At 40.6% G+C, this 16,289-nt stretch overlaps 1 protein-coding gene across 1 annotated transcript in view; it reads right to left on the bottom strand.

The window, feature by feature from the left end:
• Positions 1-16,289, bottom strand: part of gipr (gastric inhibitory polypeptide receptor) — a 55,433-nt gene that overhangs the window by 14,445 nt on the left and 24,699 nt on the right. Inside the window, exons 2-3 of the mRNA XM_066703929.1 lie at positions 2,070-2,245; positions 1,456-1,552 (exon numbers count right to left, since the gene is read on the bottom strand). Of these exons, the coding sequence (XP_066560026.1) occupies positions 1,456-1,552; positions 2,070-2,126 (154 nt within the window). The 5' untranslated portion in view covers positions 2,127-2,245. The remainder of the gene's footprint in view (positions 1-1,455; positions 1,553-2,069; positions 2,246-16,289) is intronic.

The following is a 16,289-nucleotide window of genomic DNA, read 5'->3' as shown; positions in this document are numbered from 1 at the left end:
TTGAGGGCAAAAAAAGCATCCATCAAATCTGGATCTTATCTTAAAATAATGATTGCTGTATATACATGTTGTGATGTACTAGGAAAGTTTTAAAGTAAGCAGATATTTGCATATGTTTTTCTAATAGAGGTTCACATTATTCTCTGAGACCATGTGTAGGTGGAAAACCACAATCTCCTGGTTCCCCTTAAGAAACATTCAACGTACAAAGAAACTTATTCACTCAGTGCACCTCTTTCCACCTTCTGTTTTTAATTTTGGCCATTTCACTTCCAATCTTTTTTTTTAAATAAGCACACATTTAAAACATTTCAATGAAGTGTTACAAACTGAACCGCACATGTAATATAATTTGGCCTGTACAAATCAATTTCGGGAACAATAAATCACTCTGGGAAAACAACTCTAACAGTTTATTTACCACAATGGCTTTAACACATGGATTAACCACAGACTACAGGAGCATTATACAGTCATTTTGGTTGAAGACTGATTACAATTAGTAAAATCTCTTCCAAAGTCCATGCAAAATAATTTCCCTGGTGCACACAGCATGTACTTCAAGTATAACTTATAGAAAGTCATATTTGAAGGGAAAACTTGGAGATTTACCTTTAAGCAGCAAAACATAATTTAGCCTATTACACTGTCATGCTAGTCACAAATTGATGTGATACACACTAGTTCAGGGGTTCCCAAAGTGTGGCCCAGGGACCATATGTGGCCCTCGAGGATGTTTGGTGCGGCCCTCCAAAGCCAACCAAAACCTTTTCTGAAGCTTTTCTACATTTTTACACTTCATGACAATTTTCTGTTACAAATTGCCTGTTATTTGGGGGGAAAATAATAAAACAACAATTAAAGTTAATAAATGTTCCCTAACAGAAATGTATAGGAAATAAAATTGGTGGTTCATTTTCTACTGTGGCCCCCCCATCCCATGCAACCTCAGGAAACTGGCCCTCCATCACCAGACGTTGGGAATCCCTGCTCTAGTGTGTCCCCTTAAGACAAAAAAAAGATAAATTTGGCAGATGAGGGCAAACTGACAAGAGGACCTGCTCAAAACTTCCATTTGACAAGTTACTTTGCCCTTCAGGAAAGTACTGCTGGTTTATGAAATTCCTAGTGGTTTAATTATTCAAGCTCTGAAACAGCAACATCCTCTGATTTAAAGATTATTAGATTATCAGATGGCAATGAACCCAATTTAGCTACATTTTGCAGAGACAGGACTTATTATTATTATTATTTATTTTGTAGCAGACACCCTTATCCAGGGCGAAAATCTCAGCACATTCCTGCCCTGTGTAAGGAAAATGGATGATCGTCACAAAGTATAAACTCTTCTCTCCATTCACATGGAAATGTATAGATTTTGTTACTATGTTGGAAGCTATTACACTAGAGAAGAGCATTGTGCGATTATTTGGGAGTCGCTGCTTGCAGGGGTACCTGTAGGGTAAGGGTCGGTCTTCATCTTCACAAGACAGTCATTCTTGTAGTTAGTCCATTCCTCCACAGTTTCTTTGGCAGTCTTCCCCGATGCAAGCTGTGAATGAAAAAATCAACCAAAAAGTATATCAGTTCCTTCAATATTACTGTCTTTAAATCAATGCTGCAGTGGTGACTGAAGTAGTGGGTATACTGAAATACCAAAATATCCCTGGAGGGGCATCTGGTGGTTTGTCCATTTTTAGGAATTATAGGAGGGTATACATTAAATGTTTGTGGGTATACGCAAAGTTATGTGGGCATACACAAGGCTCCCTTCAAATTACATGGGCATGCCTGTGTGTGCCCTCAACTACACCACTGAACTTGCCATTTTAGTGATTACTTCACTAGCTTTTACTTTGGGAATTGTTTAATTATTGATATCGTACATAATCACCTGCAAAATGCTCAGTGAACAATTAACTAGAGTGCTATATTAAATATTGATTAAAGATCGCTAAATAGATTGATTAAAGGGTTACAGTTTAGGGATATGTTTGGACTAACTAAGCTACTAATTTCATTCAAAAACAACTCAAGCATAGAAAATAAAAAACCCTAAATAAAATTACCTCAGTTCTGCAGAGGACTGAGATGGTGAGGAAGAGAGTGGCAGAAGCACCCCACATTGCTGAGCCTCATGCCAGAGAAAACACTGTGGCATCAGGGCAGCAACATCATTGGGCCGGCCGAGCTGAGGTGGGCACAACATTGGCAACCCGTCAGGACCCTGTCTCCTTCCAGCCCACTGCAATCAGAAAGAGCCACAGGCACACTGGCTAATGTTGCAAACTCTGTTTGTGACCAACGTGTTAATGTAAGTCACCAGAAAAGTACCCCAAGGGGGCTGTTAAGCAGAAAAATACAGCATGGAATAGAAACAAATAAACTGGCAAAATATAAAATTAAACATTGCTGTCAACAGACACCAAAACCAAACTGAGTGCTAGTTAATTTATTTTCACACTTGTGTAAGGTTAAAAGGTTAATAATCCACTATTTATTTGTCTTGTGACCAGATTACGAATGTCACGATAAGAGAGAGACACATGCAATGGGAATCTGCCAAATGAAAATTAAACCAGAGGGTAATGATTTGCATTGAACAACTTTCTCTTGTATTTACAATTAAATGCAAGCAGATGGTTAGAAAAGCAACTTTGCATTCCACTCCAACCATGTGGAAACAATACATCTGGAATTCTTTGAATTCATCATATTTTTATCAAGCAAAATTATCATCAAAAACACTAAATCTGTCAAATGTTCGGTGCTGGATGGGGCTTGGATCTGCCAAGTACTCAGTGGCTAAGAAAAACATAAATGGCAGACGCAGACAAACAAAAAACAAAACCTAAAACAAAATCAACTATTTGTCTATCTGATGCTGCAATATACATGGTGTGACAACTCTCTGTGTGAAGAATTGTCCTGTTTTCTGTCTTGAATGCCTTGAAGCTCAATTTCGATTTGTGTCCCTGGGTCCTTGTGTCCCTGCTGATCTGGAAAAGCTCCTCTGGTTTGATGTAGTTAATGCCCTTCATGATTTTGAAGACTTGAATCAAGTCCCCACGTGAAAAGATTCAGTTCCCTCAAGGCGCACTGATTGTATTCCCAAGAACAATCCGATTAAGTTAAAGTATTTCACAAATATACCTTGTGTTGACTGATGGGAATTAGGTTGGGAAATTAACACAGATGAGTTTGACTATGCAGAACAGTAAACCAACAGAAGATGGCATGTTGATCGCAGTGGGATTAAATTATTACAGAGCGTATTAACTGTGTAACCAAGAAAAGGCATTTGTAGCCAACATCTACCCAGAAATTGCTGATTTACAATGGATACAATGATTTACTGTGAATAGTTAAGTTTACCAACACAAATACAAGTGTCTAGTTGATTAACAGCCTGGCCCTTATATGGTTACTAATTTATTTAAAACAAAACAAGTAAAAAACAAAACATTGGCCCAAAACAAGGATTGTTATCGGTGTGCAATGTCACAAAATGTAATGTCAAAGTCATTGAAAAGTCAAACTGCTGTCTGGACAAGGCATTCACCTTCACATAATATTCTGAGGACATTCAGTTATGTTTTGGAAGGCAGATATTCTTAAATTATTGGAGCCACACTCAGATCAAATTCCACTTCCGCCTTATTGTGTCCATACATGGTGATTCTGAAGTCATTGAAACATTATTAAAAATGATGTTTAGCTGGATGTTAATTAAAGCAGATAGAGAGATTGAGATTTTATCTACAAGACACATATAAACAAGCCTGTTCTAAATGTTCATACAGTAAAATGCATTAACTACAGCACAATGAAAAACAACCCTATCAGAGATTTCCCGTGCCCCACTTTCCAGGAAAACAGTTCTTCCTCAGCAAGTTTTCAAGGTTATATTGCATTACAAATCGATGATGCTGGAAAACAGCCAGAAATACATTTTGTGGGTCTGTTGGTCACACGTGACGAAAGCACAGCAACAACAACAAAAATCAGCATGTTTCTTTGGTAATTTGAGCTTCAAAAAGGTAACAGATTGATATTAATTTTGTGGAGATTTATCAGAATAACTAAGCACAGGGCTGTTTAGAAGGGTTGTGCAATACTCTGGGTGTGGGAGACTGGAGGGATTAATAAGGCACTGAGAAGTCAGTAGTTCTTTGAAACTTACATTTTCATTCCTACTGTTAAAAGATGCAATTGTATCAAAAGCCTTTCCTTTAAAAGAAGCCTTTAAATCTCGAATGTTTCCTTGGGACTCAAAAAATAAAAATCTCATATATCCTGGGTTCTCTACAGACATTACTCTTTGGCAACTTTTCAGATCTAAACACAAAAGTATTGATTAATTACATGATGAGGGCAGTCATTTACCACACTACTCCCTGGCTTTGGCATTCGGTGGCCATTTGTTTTCAATAGCACCTCTTTATTTAAAATACATACATAAATGATGGGCCAGGTGAGGGTAATAAATAGGGAGAAAAAAGAAAAACTATACAAAACATGATTTATGAAGTACTTAAACATCACTAAGATGTCTCCATGTGAGAGGTACAAAAGGCAGATTTTATGGAAATCATTTTTGCAACTGTGTTATGACGACCGACTTTCCAGTGTAAATATTAGCTTCTAAGGACATTCTTTTATAAACACTAGACAGGCAGTGTATGTTATAGCTTAGTTAAGTAATCTTAAGAATAGTGTGATAAGATTTTGGGACCAAAAAACGGCACTGGACTATTACCCACACTGAGGAGAGCGGGGGTTGGGGGATCTGCGTCGGGCGGGGCAGTGAGGTGCGGTCCGGGGCGGGGGGAGATGTAGGCAAAGTGTTTTCCAGGGGGAGTATGTTGGCAAAGTGAGGTTGGGGGGCAGTCCACCTATGCCTTATATTCCTCAGCACCTTTGTGCTTTCCTGCTTTTGTACAAGTGTGACCAGGTAATGTCTATTTAAAAACGTATTTGTCTCCCAATTCATCCCAGCTGGAAAGGTCCAACAAACCTCATATCCTCATATCCTTTAGAGAGACTGTGGAGGGTCAAGTCTCTCCACAATCTCTCTAAAGGCGTCTGTATATATATATATATATATATATATATATATATATATATATACACACACACACATACAGCTCTGGAAAAAATTAAGAGGCCACTTAACATTGATTTCTGAACTTGGAGTGGTCCAGAGCTGTATATATACACACATGTGTGTGTGGGTTGTTGGTCAATTTAGGTTCAGTTGATAAGTTCATGGTGATTTCCTTTATAGATTATAATATCAACAGGTTTAATTCAACAGTTAATTCTGCTATTTGTAAAGCCTTGTAGAGTCAGGCACTATTGACGCCACAAGTTTACTCTAGTGCATTTCTTGCTTTTGTCTTTCCTTTCCCTGCACATTTGATCTGTTTGTACTGTACATTCTGATGATTCTTCCAATTTTATGCTGTGTGGCTGTGTTATGATGATGCTTCAATAAAGCGAGTCTTATGCAATCATGAATGTTATTCTTTACTGTGGTCATGTTCATAGTACCTTCATGTTGAAGAGAAATCAATACTGGAGAGTGTAGTCTAGTGCCACTATTTAAAATACATTCCAATGAGAACAAAGCAAAAACAAAAATAAAACCATTACGGAACGTAGATCCTATTGATTGAGATCTAGTGGGAATGTCAATGTTGTATAAATATGACTGGTTTATCCCCAGAATCTATTACCCTCTTAAGATATAAAGGCATTGGTAAGACAGTGGCATGAGATAACGTTTTGGAGTCCACTCAAACATTGCAACATGCTTGAAGGCAAGGTATCCTCAATTTTTTCCTTTTTCAGACAGCCAAACATCCATTTCTGAAACAAATAAACATTATCAGAAACTCATGAAATATCACTCTCTATCCACACACACTGTCAAAAAAGCAAACCCCGAAAGCGGGCAGTTCCTTTCACCACAGGGATTGTCCAATTACCAGGTCAGAAGTGTCCCTTACATAATTAGGAATGAGAAGGCTTTGGGGCCAATCAGTGGGTCTAGATGAGGGGAGACACTGAAATAGCTGTCCACTGCAATTAGATTGAAGCCATGGGATATATATCTGCCCCTGACAAAAACAATCCTTACGTGTGTAGCATGTGGAATCATTAATGACTGTACACCAGCAATGTCTCGGTTTCATGCCACGTGACAGCTGTTCTGCACACTGGGAAAAAGTCCCCTACATATTCCAAATAGGCTAATAGTCAGTGTCATGTAATGTTTATCAAAGTGACTTGACAAATATTGGTGTAACTGGGAGGATATTCACTTTTTTTATACACAGCTCACAGACAACAGCTTATATGAATGGGTTGTGTAAACATCTTCCTCGCTAAAAATATGTTTAGATGAGTCATCTGCAATTCAATATTTCGTTATTTTTTGTGTCAGACTTATAAAAACCGTAATGTACATTGAGTAGCACTTTCACATTTCATGTGTCGTAGCCCTGGTTTGCAAGTTAATACCAGGGTGTTGTATAGTTCATGTTTTTGCCTTGCTTTTGATAAGTGTGGATGTTCTCTGCTATCTAGTGAACCAACAAACCTTTCACACAAATCCCATTACTGGATATACCAGTGTTACAACAGACTGCGAGTAAAGTCCCAAAATACAATCAGACTGCATTACTCATTTACTCCAAAACAGATAACTTTCCATTGACTTAGCAGACAGCGTGCTTATCTTTTCATATATAAAACTACAGAAGCATCGGCAAGGCTGACCTCTGTCCTGGATACAGAATGACTTCTTGACCCAAAAACAAAGTGATCAAAAGCAGAATTATTTGATCAATGTTTGTTAAACTGTGTTTTGTCTGCATCCTTATGGAGTTGTTGGCCTATGCAACTAAGGGATTATTAAACTAAATACATAAACATTTTGGTTTAATTCAATAAATACATACATAAATAAACAAATAAATATAATCCAAATGTTTGTTAATGTGTTTTAATCATAACTGCGAGTTATCAGAAAACCACCCAATGTAACCTGAACAATGTTTTATGATTAATTTCAGGATTACACCATTGTGGGATTGGCCTCTGGTGGTTGCTCTGTCCAGCTACAGCTGGGGGAGTAACACACGCAGCCCTGGAAGTCGGTCAAAGGAGCACTTAGAATTGTAACAAAAGCCCACATGATGATAATATATTTAAAAGCTCTCAAAAATCTAATTCATTCACAAAAGAGAAGTTTGGTATTATGCTTGCATTTCAATTAGTTTCCTTACAAAAATATAATTCTTCTGAAAGGAACACTTTTATTTAAATGTTATGTATGTGTTTCTTTAATGAACAAGAAGCATTGTAATCAATTTAGTCAATGGACTTTCCATCAATGGTCCCTAGTCTGTCATAGATTAATCTCAGCATTCCATACAGTATACTAGAACAATACTGGTAAAATATATTAATGTATAAAAGCTTGCAAAAGCTCTTTCATAAATCTAAAATCTAACCATTAGCAGCTTATACAATACACTATTGTATCATATCCACAGTACTCGATGATTACACTATGTAACAAATTTTTTGTTCCTGGGTAGTAAGTGTTATTTCCTAATTGCTTATGCCTCAAAAGTATAGAAAATGGCTATTATTCCCCACAAACTTTGCTTTTGTGACCAGAACAGTGATATTTTGAAATGTATCTGTTTCCAATGAGAAAACGGGCGCATTGGTGTCTTTTCGTTCACATAAAGACAGAAAAAAAAAACATATGAATCCAAATTAACATGTATTTATACTAAAGTAATACAAAAATGACTACAAAAGATTTAGAAGAGTCGTTTTCCATACACTACTCACTTCTAAATCTTTTGTAGTCATTTTTGTATGACAAGTGTTCATAGGCTTGATTAAATGTTTGAGCCTCCTGGAGGGTTCCCTTAAGTCTGTATAAACAGCCTGATCAGGTTAATAAGACCTGACAAAATCAGGTTGAGCCCGTTCTCCAAAAACAGCAATAATAAAACATTTAGCATATCTAGTAATAAAAGCTACAACCACTTATACCTTAGCTTTCCTTTATGTGTTTAAAATCCATGTCCAGATTAATAGTTTTTTTCACAGCAAATACAGTCATGTATTTTGTCAGGTCTTGTTTCTGTGTAGATGCAACACCCTTATCCAGGGTGACTAATAATTGTTACAATATATCACATTCTTTTTAAATACAATCACAGGCATAGGAAGGAGGGGGAATTAGGATTCTGCAGCACCCCCTACTGGTGCTTACCACAGTGATGAGGATCGCAATATATATATACGAATTTTATGAATACATCACTAACCCTGAGACTGGTGTAATTGGTTGAAACGGCAGGGAAAAGGGCAGGCAAAATAATAGTTTACTGTGATTTGTTGAGGGAAGACAAGGGTAGCCTTTTGAGTTTAACAACAGCAAATCAACACCATGGTTGCTGGCATGAGAGCACAAGAGCAAAGCTAGCGCTCACAATCAGTTGGCTGCAAAATGGAAAACAGGCAGATTTTTTTTCTTAACAGTTCTACTAAAAAGACAAAAAACACTACTAATTGTGAGGAAAGCATCAACAACATCAACAAGAAAAATAAAATTGCAGATGCAAGTGCTGAGCCTTTAGCAGAGAGCAGTACTAGCACAGTTGTAGCCAAGCCTTGTTTTATTTGTTTTAAATGTGCTGCTGAGTTTTAGACTTTGCTATGTGAAGCTGGTATTGGCTAGATAGATAGGGTCAAGTGTAGTCATTGTAATATCTTAATAGCCATCTTTATTGTTCTGTTTGGAGTCAATCAGTGTAATGATTTATTCTGCACTCTGTGTGCTGAGGTGTGGTTTTATGTTGTGAACAGCCATTTTGAGTAGGCTAATAATAGGTTATTATCATATCCCCAGTTCCCTGAAAAAGAAAGACAGCCATTACCGAATGGGAAGAGCCTTCTGACCTTATAATCCGCGCTGATTATCTGTGACAGCGTTGCGAACCACAATTGTCTCGGCCACCAGGGGGCAATCAGGAGAACTTGAGCTATGTCCTGGTGAATCCTCTGCAGTGTCAGTGGAAGAAGTGGCAGTGGGGGCAAGGCGTACAGCAGTTCCTGCGGCCATGGGTGAGCAAAGGCATCCACGCCCAGGGGACCGTCTACCGTACAGAGGACAGTGGGCCGTTCCCTGTGTAGCAAAGAGGTCAACCCGAGCTCATCCCATCCTTTCCCAGATCTGCTCCACCACTGCTCCAGGATTCAGTCTCCACTCTCTCCCCTGGAAAGAATATCCGCTGCTGTGTTGGGCACGCCTGATAGGTGGATTGCCCGTATTGAGTGGAGATTGTCTTGTGCCCACAGGAGAAGTCTGCATGCCACACAATGTCTGGGGGAGCGTAGGCCTCCCTGGTGGTTGTTGTAGGCCACCACCAACGTGTTGTCCGTCCGCCATCTGCCAGATCATCGAAAGTGGTGCAGCGCCAGCCGCACTGCTTGCAGCTCCTGTACGTTGATGTGTGCAGCTGACCAGAGACCGCTCCACACTCCCTTGACTCCCATCCCATTCCAGACAGCGCCCCATCCTGTGCCGGAGACACCTGTGGTGATAACTTCCCGTCTGTGTGGGCATCCAAGGGGGAGCTGAGGCGCAGATTGCTTTGATTTCTTCACCAGGACACTGTCTGCCAGCATGTTGAGGTCACTGTCAGTGGGTGGTGTTTGTCTCTCGCTGGGTGCAGTTTGTGGCTGTGGGCGGTTACCCAGTGTTTTTATGGGCGCATGTGCATAAGGCCCAGGGGGAGAATATTCAAGGTGGCCGCCATCAGCCCCAAGAGTTTTAGAAATTTGACTAGTTGGAGAGTCGATGCCCTTCTGAATGATGTGAGGCATTTCTCCAATGACTTGATTCTGGCTTTGGATAGGTAGGCAAGCATGTCCCGATAGTCAAGCCTCATTCCCAAGAAGGCCACCCTCTGTGCGGGTTCGAGGGAGCTTTTCTCTATGTGAACTGCGAGACTCATTGCAGTCACGTGACATATTGGCACTGTTGTGGCTACCTCCTAGCCTGCTGGAGATCCACATATTTGGAAGCTGTCTCCTTTGCCTTAGCCGACCGTTCAATGGAGAGGTCCACCGTTTCACCAAACGTCTGGCCTGGGGTGATGGGAGCATCGAGAAGCACCGTCTTCTCCTTGTCCTGGAGCTTAGTCTGCGTAAGCCAAAGATGGCATCTGGCTGCTACCATGGTTGTGAGGGACCTCTCCATGGCCTTCGACCCTTCACGTAGTAAGTCCGTCATTTATGCGGACACAAGCTCCAGCTCCTCTGCGTCTCCCGAAGAGTGATGCTCCCTCATACATCCCGCTAGCTGTCCCATGTAGAAGACTAGGATGGCCTGTGCATTGGCCGCTTGGACCACTGAAGTCTCGGCAGAGTATGCTTTTTCGAGCATAGCATCCATGGTCCTACATTGCTTGTTAGGTGAAAGTGGATCCTTGCCTAACAAGGCATTAGCCTGCACCAGTCTGGTCACTGAGTCTCCTATATGTGGAAAGGATCCCAGGCCCTTCTGGTCCTCCCCCACCGTTGCGTACATAGTGTCTGCCTGCCTGGAAGTCACAGGAGCAGATGCTGGCCGGCTCCAAGTGGACTGGACTATGTCCACATAGTTCTCAAAGAGGGGTAGGGGTAAGAGGGTCTAGAGGCTTTCTCTCCTACGAGACTATTTTTCGGCACCTCTTCTGGAGGGAATCATGGAATCTCCACTGCCTCAGCCGCACATCTCATCAAGGCCTTGAACTCTGTGCTCGGGCCTGTAAATTGCTCAGACACCAAACTCACCACATTGGTATCTCCAGTGTAGGATGGTGAATCCGAGATATCAGGGCGCAAAGCCACGTGGGACAGTGTCTCTTCCGGTGGTGGTGGTAGCTGAGGGGGAAGTGGGGCATCCTCTGCTGATGGTAGCCACATGCTGTTTATAATACGCTGCTGAGTGGCTAATGTTTCCGTAACCTCCCTGAACCATCGGAGTATATGCATTTTTCTGGATTTTTTTGCTGTTATTCTGTCTCTCACTGTTAAAATACATCTACCATTAAAATTATAGACTGATCATTTCTTTGTCGGTGGGCAAACGTACAAAATCAGCAGGGGATCAAATACTTTTTTCCCTCACTGTATTTGATTCAAACATTTAGTAACAAATAAGAATGAATATGCAGGAGAAATTCACTTAGAGATATTTACTTTTGTATTGCAAAAGTACAGATTTGTGCTTTTCTAACTTTAATAGTGCCATCAGAGTGGTTCCCATTAATTAACTAAACTGTGGTGGCCCACAATTTGCCCCGCCAGTTTCAGAATGAAGACGAAATATTTTTATTAATAATTAACATAAAAGATTGTTATGTGCTTTGCTTTGGCAAAGCAGCTCTCACTCAAAAGCATGAGCTGAGAGCTGGTGTTACGAAGGTATAATAGGAAGGTATTTTTACATTGCCTAATGTTTATTTAACAAAGTTATGTTAGATAAGTATTTTTAAATGAAGTTCAGAACTTTCGATAATAGTCAAAATATTTGTCATGCATATCCCTATTTGAAACCGGGGGGGCCCAAACATTCCAGTGACTGTAAGAGACTGTGCCCCTTGGAAAGTAAAGTATTTACAAGTTGCCACAGAGAGAGACAGGAGAGTACAGGTGAGAGGTAGCCATATTGTTGTTTGACTAGTTTCAGAATAGTCTTAGCATTGCTCATTTTGTTTTAAGTTTGCCTTAAATTGACGTTAGCATTGTCTGTAGTTTGCCTAAATTGAAGTCAATTCAGTTCAGCTGCTGAGTTGGTGAAAGTAAACAGGTTGTAGAAGGGAGTTGCTGTCTAGGACTTGCAGGAATTCTGTTGCAGGAGGAGCCAGGTGGGGCCAGTTAGGTGTGAATTGGGGGCAGGTAGACAAAAGCTACTTAAAGCAGCTGTTGAGAAAGAGCTGAGCTGTTTCTCGCTGACAAAAGTTAGGCAGTTGACTAGCAGCAGGAACCAAGAGAAGTATAAAGAAACAAACAAAAAAAAAAGTAACATTTAGAAGAATTTGGCCACTACAGTGTCAGGTTTGCAGAATGATTGCCTTCCTGGATGAACTCATCCAAGAAGGCTTCATTTGTGAACGTTGTCGGCAGGTTGAAATCCTAGAGATCAAGGTTTGTGATCTTGAGGGTCAGCTTGTTGATCTGTGCTGTATTAGGGATATAGAAGAATTGGTCAATCAGCCCATGAGAGAGATGGTGTGCACGCCAAAACCTAGGAGAGTTGAGACCTTAGAGCAGGACAGCGTAGAGAACTGCTGGGTTACAATAGGTCGTAACCGCAGAAAAGGGTGTGCACAACCCCTAGAGACACCCCAAGAGCTTGAATTGCCCAACAGGTTCCAACTGCTGGACACCGAGTTGGACAGTGACAGCTCAGAGGGTGATGGGGGGGCAGTTGAGCACCAGAGCACCATGGTGCCCACTCCCCCTCAGAAGAAGGAGGTAGTTATAGTAGGAGACTCAATTCTTAGAGGTGTAGATCACACAGTGTGTTCTAGTGACAAGGAGACCCGCATGGTATCTTGCCTGCCTGGTGCTCAGGTTGCAGATCTCCCTAAACTAGTAGATGGGCTACTGGCCAAAGCTGGGGGTAATCCACTGGTCATGGTCCACATTGGAACCAATGACATAGGAAAAGGTAGGACAGAGGTTCTGCAAGACAAATTTAAAGAGTTAGGAACAAAACTAAAGAGTAGAACCTCCATGGCAGTTTTCTCTGAAATACTTCCGGTACCATGTGCCAGGCCAGGGAGACAGGCAGAGATTAGAAAGTTTAACACGTGGTTGAAAGCTTGGTGTAGGGAAGAGGGGTTTAGGTTTATGGAGCATTGGTCTTTCTTCTGGGATAGAAGGGACCTGTACAAACCGGACGGTCTACATCTAAACAGAAGGGGGTCTAATGCATTGGGAGAGCATATGTGCAGTGAAATTGAGAATCATTTAAACTAGGAACCAGGGGGGCAGGGAGCTCTGACAATGGGAGATGTTCCTCTAAGGAAAGAAAACCAAGGGAAACTGCTACTAGGAAAGTCCTGAAATGTTTATACCTCAATGCCAGGAGTATAAGGAACAAGATGTTAGACTTGGAAGCCACAGTGCTAGCATGTGAATACGATGTTGTAGAAGAAAATGTTGTATAGCGCATACAAAAGGGATACAGACGAAACAAAATACAAAGAATATGTTAAACTGCAAAGAGATCTTAAGAAAGGGATTAGGAAAGCAAATAGGGAAATAGAAAGAAATATAGCTCTTGGAACTAAAACTAATGCAAACTCAAAGAGCTTTTTTCAATACTACAACAGCAAGAGGTCAATACAGAAGGAAGTGAAACACATAAAGCGCAAAAATTGTATTGTGGAAAATGAACAAGATGTGGCAAATGTCCTAAATGAGTATTTCACAGAGGTTTTCACAAAAGAAAAAATAGAGAACATGCCACAGGTTAACAATCAGTCCAGTCAAACCCTAAGACAGATCAAGCTACATGATGGGATATTTCCAACAGTACTTAAAGAAATGAGGGAAATTATTTATAGGCCGCTAACTCGATTATTCCAAATGACACTAAGAACAGGGGATGTGCCAACTGACTGGAAGACAGCAAATGTCATACCAATCCACAAGAAAGGGGACAAAACTGAGCCAGGAAATTACAGACCAATCAGTTTCACCTGCATCACCTGTAAAATGTTGGAAAAAATTATTAGACAGAAAATAGAGGAGCATCTTAATGAAAACCATATTCTTGGGTTTAGATGAGGCAGATCATGTCTTTTTTTTTTACATGCAACTGCAGCTGTAGATCATGTGAAAGCATATGATATGATATACTTAGATTTTCAAAAAGCTTTTGATAAGGTTCCACACCAAAGATTGATCCTCAAATTGGAAGCTGTAGGCATTCAGGGTAATGTAAGTAGATGGATTATGAACTGGTTGATGTATAGGAAACAGAGGGTGTCGATTAGAGGAATTGCTTCTAACTGGAGTGAGGTTGTTAGTGGAGTTTCACAGGGATCAGTACTAGGGCCTTTGCTTTTTTCTAATCTATATTAATGATCTGGACTCTGGGATAGTTAGCAAACCTGTTAAATTTGCAGATGATACTAAAATAGGTGGCTCAGCAGATACAATCTTGGCAGCACAGGTTATCCAAAGGGACTTGGATAATATTCAGTTGTGGGCCGACACTTGGCAGATGAAATTCAATGTGGACAAGTGCAAGGTATTAAATGCAGGTACCAGAAATGTCCACTATAATTACACTATGGGAGGTACAGATCTAGATGAAGTAACGCATGAGAAAGACCTAGGAGTCTACGTGGACTCCTCATTTTCTCCATCCAAACAATGTGGGGAAGCAATAAAAAAGCAAACAGGATGTTAGGGTATATTGTCAAAAGTGTAGAATTTAAAACAAGGGATGTAATGTTCAGACTGTACAATGCACTAGTTAGAGCTCATCTGGATACTGTGTACAGTTCTGGGCTCCACACTTCAAGAAAGATATCGCTGCTCTAGAGGCAGTTCAGAGGAGAGCAACCAGACTTATTCCAGGTCTGAAGGGAATGTCCTACTGAGAGACTGAGGGACCTGAACCTTTTCACCCTGGAACAGAGGAGACTACGTGGGGACTTGATTCAAGTCTTCAAAATCATGAAAGGCATCGACCACTTCAAACCAGAGGAGCTTTTCCAGATCAGCAGAGACACACGGACCCAGGGACACAAATGGAATTGGGCTTCAAGACATTCAAAATGGAAAACAGTAGACACTTCTTCACACAGAGAGTCATCACAATCTGGAACAAACTCCCCCGCGATGTGGTAGAAGCTGAAAATTTTGGAACATTTTAAAATAGACTGGATAGGATCCTTGGATCACTTAGATATTAATGGACACCAAACGAGCACGATGGGTCGAATGGCCTCCTCTCGTTTGTAAACTTTCTTATGTTCTAAAAGTTCTGAACTTATTTTAAAATACTTATCTAATACAACTTTGTTAAATAAACATTAGGCAATGTAAAAATGCCTTCCTATTAGAAGGCTTATTGAAATGGCAACAGCAGCAATAAACAGACCTGTCAAAACTCATGCATCTCGTGTCCGACTCTTGTATTATTGTTTCCCGATACTGTCACAACTAAAGGTTGTGACTATTTGTTTATAAATTAATATTTTGCAATTACAACTGTAACTGACCGACCAAAAGATTTTCATTCAATAATCATAATTTAATTCAATAATAGTTTAGCAATGTGAACTGCAATGAAAATGCCTGAACATTAGCGTCCATGCGTCTTTTTTTTTTTCCAGTCATAACAGTGAAATTCAAAATGTATTAGGCTTGCTATCTAGCTAATTTATACATTCTACTTAACTGAACGATTTACTTTTCCACGTTTCCAAACCATATTCAACACAGACTCCAGGTGTATGTTCAAAAACATACATGTCTCGGTTGAGCACAGGTATGTGAGGACGCAATTTTCTCGAGCTCGGCAAACATCATCCTTTTATTTATTATTTATTGAAAAAGTTTTTTTTTATACTACCCCCAGTTTATTTTGGGAGTTGATTTCTGACATTAGTGATTATATTTAATCCATTGCAATGCCAGGACCCCGAAGCAAAAAAGACTCTCATGCAGAGGCCTGTGCGTCCTCGCCCTCTGTTACTACCGACTCCCCTGTCAGCAAGTGGATCGAGCGGCGGTTCGGCTGACCTGCACAACGCAAGCAGAAGAAGGACTTCATTTAAAAATAGATGCACTATCCTCTTCTCTGTGAGAGGAGTTTGTTGCCGTTTGTGAGGAGCTGCATTCATCTGTCTCTGCTTTGCAAACTTCCACCAATGCTCAAGACAAACGTCTTGGGGCCCTGGAGAATGCTGCAACGGAGTGGTCATCTTCTGTACTCTCACTGGAGACAAAAGTAAGTGCGCTGTGGTGGAAATCCTTGGCCTGGAGGAGACACCGCTGCTGGACAGAGCACACTGTTCCCTGCAACCCAAACCCCGAGAGGGAGAGAGGCCATGTCCCTTTATTATACGTATTGCCAGACAGATCCAACTCCGATTTCGGTTTGTCTTCCTTGATTTTGCAGCTGAGATTGCAAGGAAGCGATCTGCCTATGGGGAGGTTAAGGTAAGTTAATTTTAATCAATCTCCCTGAT

The sequence above is a fragment of the Amia ocellicauda genome, chromosome 5 (assembly GCF_036373705.1).
Source record: "Amia ocellicauda isolate fAmiCal2 chromosome 5, fAmiCal2.hap1, whole genome shotgun sequence".
Lineage (NCBI taxonomy): Eukaryota > Metazoa > Chordata > Actinopteri > Amiiformes > Amiidae > Amia > Amia ocellicauda.
This window is presented reverse-complemented; position numbering and strand designations above follow the sequence as displayed.